General features: G+C 42.3%; 1 protein-coding gene across 1 annotated transcript in view; it reads left to right on the top strand.

Annotated features, from left to right (window-relative positions):
* Positions 1–7,531: 7,531 nt before the first annotated feature.
* Positions 7,532–9,686, top strand: part of LOC128703878 (uncharacterized) — a gene marked incomplete in the record, with an annotated part of 119,478 nt that continues 117,323 nt past the window's right edge. The window contains 2 exon segments of the mRNA XM_070104936.1: positions 7,532–7,615; positions 8,441–9,416. Of these exon segments, the coding sequence (XP_069961037.1) occupies positions 7,532–7,615; positions 8,441–9,416 (1,060 nt within the window).

Raw genomic sequence — 9,686 nt, 5'->3', positions numbered from 1 at the left:
CTTTAAACGCTTTAGCTACTGTCTCGGCAGTTTTATCTGCAATAGGAACTAACTCACAATATCTGGTGAAATGATCTACCATAACACACAGATGTTTGTTACCCTGGAGGGAACATTTAAAATTGGTTAACAAATCAAGCGCAACTCTTTCCCACGGTTCGCTAGTGGTTGGGTACACTTGGATTGGATTAGGACCATTGACATTTCCTTTATGCTGCATACAGACATTACATTTCTTAACATACTCAGAAATGTCAATTGCCATACGTGGCCAAAAGTATTTCTTTCTGGCTTGTTTCACAGAACGATCCATACCAGGGTGTGCAACACCTGGTGCATCATGAACTAGCTGTAGAGCTACGTTCACTAGTGACTGTGGAATTACTAATTGGTATACCCTTCTGCTTGGAGTACCCAACTCGGCTGTTCGAAACAGTAATTCTTGACTCATGACAAAGTCACTAATGGGTGCTGGTGGCTTCACAGTCAGAATAAGATCTTCCTGGAGAAGGAATCGAATCACACAAGACCACATGGGATATGTTCTTTGAGCATTCTTTATGTCCTCGACAGTAAATGGAGGGTCTGCAGTCACTATGCTAACATGTCGTGATAAAGCATCTGCGACTACATTTGACTTGCCAGGTAAGTGTTCAAAGGTAGGATGAACTCTTGGATAGTCAAGGTCCATCTGGCTAACCTTCCAGTAGGTTGTTTATTCTGGAATAAAGGTATCAGTGGTGCATGGTCTGTCAAGACATGAACAGAGTACTGATAAATAATGTCTCAGAAGTGCTTTAAAGACCATACTATTGCTAAAGCTTCTTGCTCCGTTACTGTATAATTATGTTCAGCCTTCATAAGGATTCGACTGGCAAATATAACTGTGCTGTACTTGCCATCAGTCTTCTGAGCTAGTACGGCACCTATGCTGATTGAACTAGCATTAGTTGTCAGATAGAAGGGCTTTGAAAAATCTGGGAATTTCAAAATTGGAGCAGACATTAGCTTTTCTTTTAGTGTTTGGAATGCTCTTTCTTGACGGAAGGTCCAAACGAAAGGAGAATCTTTCTTAAGCAACTCAGAGTAGCTGTTATGGAAGAAAAATTGGCAATGAAAGATCTATGAAAACCTGCTAAGCTCACAAAGGATCTTATGGCGTCAGCAGTTTTGGGATATGGAAAATTTAGTACTGCTGTTACTTTACTTTGGCCAGTCATAACCCCTCTAGGAGTGACTACGTGACCAAGAAATTTGATTTCTGATCTGAAAAATTTATATTTAGACAGTTTGATCTTAAAATTGGCTTCTTCAAGCTTACCAAGTACTACATCAAGTCTTTTCAAATGTTTATCCACGTCTTCAGACATGACGATTATGTCATCTAAGTACACCATAAGTGCCTTACCTATGAGACCTCTAAAAATATTGGTCATGAGCCTTGAGAACGTGATAGGGGAGGATCGTAACCCAAAGGCCATACGGAGGAAATGATAATGAACTGTGGGAGTGGAGAACGCGGTTAACTCTTGGCTGTCCTCGTGGAGAGGGACTTGCCAAAACCCTTGTAACAAGTTCAGGGTCGAAAAGACTTTGTTATCTCCGATGTTACGTAAAAGATCACCAAATACAGGAAGTGGGAAGCGATCTGGAATAGTTTTCGCATTTAACTTCCTAAAGTCAATCACTGGGCACCAAGTACCGTCCTTCTTAGGTGCTATGTACAAGGGCGCATTCCAGGGTGAATTGCTAGGTGCAATAACTCCATCATCGAGCATCTGATTGATCAGTTCTTCTGCGACAGCAACTTGGGAGTGAGGCATTCTGTATGCAGGTATATAGATAGGTCTAGTACCAGGTTCAAGTGGAATACGGTGGGACAATAAGTTCATTATGATGTTTGTTCAACAGAGTCAACAAACGCTTGACCTCCTCTGGGAAGTCAGTGGGAGCTAAGTCTTTCTCCTTAACTGGTGGGATGGATTGATCCAGTGAAGTGGATGAGGTCTCCTTAGTTGAAATAACACCGACCCACTGGTCAGGTGGCAAGTCATCCTGTGTAAAGTAAAAGGACACAAGTGCAACTAATGTGACATTTTATTGTGGCAACGTTTCACTCTCCAGGAGCTTTGTCAAGCTGATACAAACAATACATGGACACAGAGGGTATATAAAGGCACAGAGTGAGGTGCAGTACTAGTGAGGTACCATTTCGATGTTCACTAGTGGTAGTAGTAGTAGTAGTAGTGACAATATGGAAGAGCAATTAATTCGTACATGAGTAAAAGGATATAAAAGCTATTACTTGGGTAACATAAAAATAGGTTGGACAAATACAGACTGGGTAGAGAAGGCCTTTTTCTCTGTAATGTGCTTTGTGTAGTATAACAGGAGAGACTATGTGATGGCATATTGTGATACCATATTGTCACTACTACTACTACTACCACTAGTGAACATCGAAGTGGTACCTCACAAGTACTGCACCTCACTCTGTGCCTTTATATACCCTCTGTGTCCATATACTGTTTGTATCGGCTTGACAAAGTTCCTGGAGAGCGAAACGTTGCCACAATAAAATGTCACATTAGTTGCACTTGTGTCCTTTTACTATACATATTGTCGGTAATTCTACCATTATTACAAGTCATCCTGTACCTGAACAGGGTAAGGATAATGAACCAGGTCAACAAGATTGGTATTTGCTCTGAGACGAACACTGTGACCAGAAGTGTTAGCTAGGAATAAATGGATCTTACTGTCTCTTACAACATGTAAGGATGGTTCAACAAATAAACTCTTGACCTTGCAGGAATCACTGTCAACTAGGATGTTATCACCATCTGGAACACTAGGAACAACAACAGACACTAGTGAGAGCACTAGCCGCAACAGAGGCGTCTTTCTGCAGATGGCATGTGACATCAACAAGAGATGGCATTACTAGTTTCAAGTAATCGTTCTCCGACAAGGCATCCCCTGTGGAGAAACTACTACTTGAACTAGCAGACATTGCAGGGATAGGCTGTGCACTCGAGGCAGTCTGAGTGTCCTCGGACACTTGAGGCAATGAAACACTATCCTGCAAGTCTGAAGGTGTAGGTGTAACACAGATGGGAGTGACAGAGTTACCAGTGCCTGACCACTTAGGTACGCTACTGGAAAACGCACTGGCTTGTAAGGACTTAATCCAAACACCGTACTCTGTGGCAGTATGGCAGATCTCGGATCCAAGCTGGTAACCCCAAAATGGAGCGATCAAGTCATCAATTTGGGCATGCCTTTGGTAAGGGTCGAGCACAATATGTAAGTCTCTCAGGGAAGCAAATCCCAACAGAAGGTCACCAGGGAAAGTAATCTGGTCGACAACAAGGAAAGAAGCAGTGAAGTCTCTACCTTGGATAGAAAAGGTGAGGGAAGTCCGACCTCGGACACGCAGGTGAGAACCAGCTACTCCACTAAGGGAGGACACATGAGTCGGTTCTACGAGAAGGACATGCCGTAACTGCTTATCCCTAAACAAACTAGACCTGATAATACTGACTTGCACACCAGAGTCCATGAACACATGAACGGGCACATTATGAATGGATGCTTGCACTATAGGACCTATCGTTTCATTGGGAGTTATGTGCAAACAAAAAGGTGGATTGTCATCAGAAAAGGTATGTTCCACTCCATCCCCAAAATCGTCTACGTCAGAGACATGTGAAGCAACATCATCAGCGGGATTGTCATTCTCGAGACTGCTTAAGGCGTCAAAGGAATTGTGAACGGGGATGGTGTATTCATTATCACCTACTGTCACCAGGGGAGGGGTTGACTGGGGTGCTCGAATTCCCCCGAATTGGAAGAATGAGGCTGGTTCTGGTTAGTCTGAGAACCCCGACCTCTATTTCCTCTTCTGGCTCTGCAGTTGCAATGGCCATGGAAGGATCTAGAGTACTGAAGGTTGTAGAGAGCATTGCACTCGGATGTGTCATGTTCATGAATTCTGTGATAAGTACAGTAAGGCAGATCGGACTGGTACCCATCAGCATTATGATGCCTCTTAGGGCGGCTATCAGGACAATTTACTGTGATATGGCCACGGTAACCACAATTATAGCAGGTTCTTTGACTATGCTTACTGTATGTGCTACGAGCACGGGAATGATAACTCTTGATGCTAGCTTTGCATGACAGCTGCGAGTGATTTCGATCGGGAGTTTTGGTTGTAGCACAAACAAAAGGAGGTACAGGATTAAACAAAATGGCTGATGTAGGCCTTCGATAGGGGAAGGTTCCCTCGGGACACAAGTCACGCACATGGATGAGGGCTGCAAGCGGTCCCTTTGCGGCAGTTAGGGGACTGGAGTTATACACATACATGGAAGTTGGTGGCATTAACTGTTTAATAACTCCAAATGCTGCTAACTTGGCGAACCCCTCAAGAGCTCATTTATCATCGTCTACAAGGTATTTGGAATTTTGACCAGCCCTAACGAATGAGGACATGAGGTTAAACAAAGAGCAAACGCATCTAATGATTTCTCTGGCCTCGGCGCTGTGCACACTAATTCCTTAAGGACCACGAAAGGATCAGTCACTCTCACTGGGTCAAGATAATTACGTATTAACTGCTCATAATCTTCCCACTTGGTGAGACCCTGAAAGTCCTTCATCCGGATCAAGTTAAAGACATTCAAGGCGGCTGGTGAACGAGCTAAACTCTCCTTTCCGATACTAATTATACAACTCTCAGATAGGGGGCCATCTACTAAGGCATTTGCTCTAGCACGAACAGCGGTAAACCACGCTTCCAGGTTGTCTGGATTCCCATTGAACAACGGCATAGCATCATAAGGGTCACGGCTAAAATTGAGAAGGCTCGAAGTCTGAATGTGTCTATCGTTTCATAAGGAATTACTCAAATTTTGGACTGATGCATTATGGCTTCGACTAGCAGAATGTACTGAGGCATCGCTCGAGAAGACTTGAGACATGCTTGCAAAATGTGAAACAAGAGTTTAAAGAAGCAAAAAAAAAATATAACTGGGGAACACACAACACAGTAAACTTAAATGGGAAGAAAAATACTTAATGATTGTGCATAAGTAAAGAAAAAATAAGTCACATTTTAGAGCAAGGAAACTCACATAAAAACAAAATACTCAACTGGATAAACAACACTTTGATAATCAAGACAAATTGTACTTTACTTAAATCAAATTTACTCAAATTTACTTTAATTTGCATTAATGGCACAGTGAGTTGTCTTTACTTTCAATTCAATAAAGAAATTCAACAATAAATGATAAATCAATAAAAAATGATATAATGGAATCAATAAATCTTGTGCAAAATTAAATTAGACTGAGAAAGTAATTCACTAAAAAGAAAATAAAATGACACACAAAGAATAAAATATAATGTATAGAACAAAAAATATAAAACTGAACTCACAGAATATTGCACTGAAATAAACTGTAGCAATATTGCAATGAACAATTACTAATCAAAAAGTTCTGCGCAACACAACACTACATTCAAAAATTTTTAAAGAAAAAAATTAATGGCAGCACAATATTTACACAAGAATCATTGCAAATGAGGCAAAATTGCAATAATAAAAAAGTTTGACACACAAGAAAATGCAATTTGCAAAAACAATAAAAAAAATGATCAAGGAATGAACTGACTGAACACTTTAACTCTTAATTGCAGCTTAAGCAACACTGAACAAGCAAAAGAATGATTTACTTAAAAAAAAAATTGAAAATTGCACTAAGAGTGAATTTGTTCAATGAAATATAAAAAATAATAGAGGCATAAAACACAAAACAGAGAAAGTTTAACATTTACAGTGATGCAGCAACACAACAATATATGCACAATACTACGAGAATTGTCTTGCAATAAGGTCTTGTGTTGACAAAAAATTGAGAAATAATTGTCTTGCTTCAAACAAAACAATGGCACTATTGTGTGTGGAGATAAGACAAACTAGACATCGGCTAAATGAAAAGAATTAACACAAGAATGTTTAACACGTAGAAAAAAAAGGCAAATGAATGAATAAAAAAAAATCAGCGAGGACACAAATGCTGGGAGAAAAAAAAATAACTGAGACAACACTGAGTTGTGACACAGAATACAGTGGACCCCCGGTTAACGATATTTTTTCACTCCAGAAGTATGTTCAGGTGCCAGTACTGACCGAATTTGTTCCCATAAGAAATATTGTGAAGTAGATTAGTCCATTTCAGACTCCCAAACATACACGTACAAACGCACTTACATAAATACACTTACATAATTGGTCGCATTCGGAGGTAATCGTTATGCGGGGGTCCACTGTATAAGATAAGTTACTTCACTGTATATATTACTAGGCAAAGAACACAATACTGTGAACACAAGATAATTGTGAAGTGTAAACACAAGTTTATATTGCTTATATAGTGCACACAACAGGGAAAAACTGAAAAGTACTTACTACCCGTATATATAAAAAGTGAACACAACACAACAGACAAAACTAAACCACGAAAATTTAAACACTGAAGAGAAAAAAAAATATTGGAAATAGAATGTAATGAGCACTGAGTCTAATCAAGAGTCACTGAATAACACTAAAAATCACTGAAAAATTGTCTCAACACTCGCAGATGTCTCTATAACACTAAAAATCACTGAAAAATTGTCTCAACACTCGCAGATGTCTCTATAACACTAAAAATCACTGAAAAATTGTCTCAACACTCGCAGATGTCTCTATAACACTAAAAATCACTGAAAAATTGTCTCAACACTCGCAGATGTCTCTATAACACTAAAAATCACTGAAAAATTGTCTCAACACTTGCAGATGTCTCTATAACACTAAAAATCACTGAAAAATTGTCTCAACACTCGCAGATGTCTCTATAACACTAAAAATCACTGAAAAATTGTCTCATCACTCGCAGATGTTTCTATAACACTAAAAATCACTGAAAAATTGTCTCAACACTCGCAGATGTCTCTATAACACTAAAAATCACTGAAAAATTGTCTCAACACTCGCAGATGTCTCTATAACACTAAAAATCACTGAAAAATTGTCTCAACACTCGCAGATGTCTATAAAAATATCACTGTAGGAACGTTGGTGAAGAATTGAGGGTGAATGGTGGTGGAGAAGAGTAGTGGTGGAGTCTCATGGCTGGCACGGCACTACTCGGCGAATTCTCGAAGTTTTTGCACTTAAATCGATGATAGACGCACACAGCAGACTTTTTTGTTGGCGCACAGAGATGAATGAACAATCTTGCGTCTTGACCCCCTGTGTGGTCCGTAAAATAAGGTGCTAGGACCCGTATATAAGGGTGAAAAATAGTGGCGGTGAGATATGGTTGAGTGAGACCGCGCGGTGGAACACCGCATGGTGACTGGGCCTCCAAGATGGGATAGCAGCGTATGTCACTCTGGGGACACCCGCACTAGGCACAAAAAATATTCTAAGCCAGGCTGGCTTAAAAAACCAACAAAATACCATGACACCGCAGGGATGGTAAAGCACTCAGAACAGCTAGAACTGGAAGCACAAAGTGATGGTGAAGGCTGGAACTCGTGTGGCTTGCTTGAGTACTGGGTTAGTCATCTGGGTTAGTTGGCTGGCTGGCTTGGCTGGCTTAACCCGTCACACAGACTGGCTTGAGAACTTGTAACGATGAGCACAGCAGGGGTGGAAAGCTGGCTAGCAGGCAAGGCAGGTACTTAAGACAGGCTGGATAGTGTAGGGCTGACTTCCCCCACAGACTGCCTTGGTGGCTTGGCTTAATTTGCAAACCCGGGTCAACCCCTCGGAAGTAATGCAAATAAGCAGATAAAACACTGAGACACAGATTGACCAATAAGCAGAAGCAAACAGGCTGGTGGACGATTGACTGGGATGTGAAGCGTCACTCGTCTCTGCAGGCCTAAGCATTCAGAAAATGGCGACCAGCTCAGTAGAAATTTATCTCGAGAAATCGCTGTAATCGTCAGAATTACAGGCCCTCCGCTGGCACCATTTGTTGGAAAGGGTTCGTGGAGATGCGATGGTTGGAGTTAAACACACTTGTTGGATGGTAACACTTATACTGCAGAGTGTGAGAAGTGGGAGCCCAGACAGCCTGTCCTGTTTCTAGTCCTATGTGTGGAGAACTGAGGGAGTTACAGGGATTCAAACACACACGTGTATCACGTGACGTCACACATGCTAGTCGCTGAGCCTACTGAAAGGGAGCCCAAATATATACATGGATGATACGATCTACAATATACTATAGAAGTATACATATAGGGGAATTCAGTAGCTATACTGACACCCATCAGTACCCACCAATACCCAGCAGTACCCTTCGGTACCCATCAGTACCCACCAGTACCCAATTGTACCCATCAGTACCCACCAGTACCCAACTGTACCCATTAGTGCCCACCAGTACTCATCAGTACCCACCAGTACCTAACTGTACCCATCAGTACCCACCAGTACCCAACTGTATCCATCAGTACCCACCAGGACCCATCAGTAACCACCAGTACCCACCAATTCCCATCAGTATCCACCAGTACCCATCAGTACCCAACTGTACCCATCAGTACCCATCAGTACCCAATTATACCCAATAGTACCACCAGTACCCATCAGTACCCAACTGTACCCATAAGTATTCACCAGTACCCATCAGTACCCAGCTGTACCCATCAGTTCCAACCAATACTCATCAGTACCTACCAGCACCCAACAGTACCCATCAGTACCCAAACGTACTCAACAGTACACAATAGCACCCATTATTACCCAACAGTACCCACCAGTACCCATCATTACCCACCATTACCCATCCGTACCCACCAGTACCCAGCAGTATCCACCAGTACTCATCAGTACCCACCAGTACCCACCAGTACCCATCAGTACCTACCAGTACCCATCAGTACCCATCAGTACACATCAGCACCCACCAATACCCATCAGTACCCACAAGTACTCATCAGTAACCATCAGTACCCACCATTACCCATCAGTGCCCATCAGTACCACCAGTACCCATCAGTACCCATCAGAACCCACCAGTACCCATCAGTAAACATCAGTACCCATCAGTACCATCAGTATTCGAAAGTACCCACCAGTACCAATCAGTACCCAACTGTACCCATCAGTATCCACCAGTACCCATCAGTATCCACCTGTACCCAGCTGTACCCATCAGTTCCCACCAATACTCATCAGTACCTACCAGCACCCAACAATACCCATCAGTACCCACCAGTACTCATCAGTACCCACCAGTACTCATCAGTACCCACCAGTACCCAACAGTACCCACCAGTACTCATCAGTACTCACCAGTACCCAACTGTACACATCAGTACCCACCAGTACTCATCAGTACCCATCAGTACCCACCAGTACTAATCAGTACACAATAGTACCCATCAGTACCCAACGGTACCCATCAGTACCCATCAGTACCCAACAGTACCCAACTGTACCCACCAGTACCCAACTGTACCCATCAGTACCCACCAGTACCCACCAGTACCCAACTGTACCCATCAGTACCCACCAGTACTCCTCAGTACCCACCAGCACCCATCAGTACCCATCAGTACCCACCAGTACTCATCAGTACCCACCAGTACCCACCAGTGCTCATCAGTATTCACCA

Source organism: Cherax quadricarinatus, chromosome 95 (genome assembly GCF_038502225.1).
Source record: "Cherax quadricarinatus isolate ZL_2023a chromosome 95, ASM3850222v1, whole genome shotgun sequence".
In the NCBI taxonomy this organism is placed as follows: Eukaryota; Metazoa; Arthropoda; class Malacostraca; order Decapoda; family Parastacidae; genus Cherax; species Cherax quadricarinatus.
The sequence above is the reverse complement of the archived record's forward strand: the minus strand, read 5'-3'. Positions and strand labels throughout refer to the sequence as shown.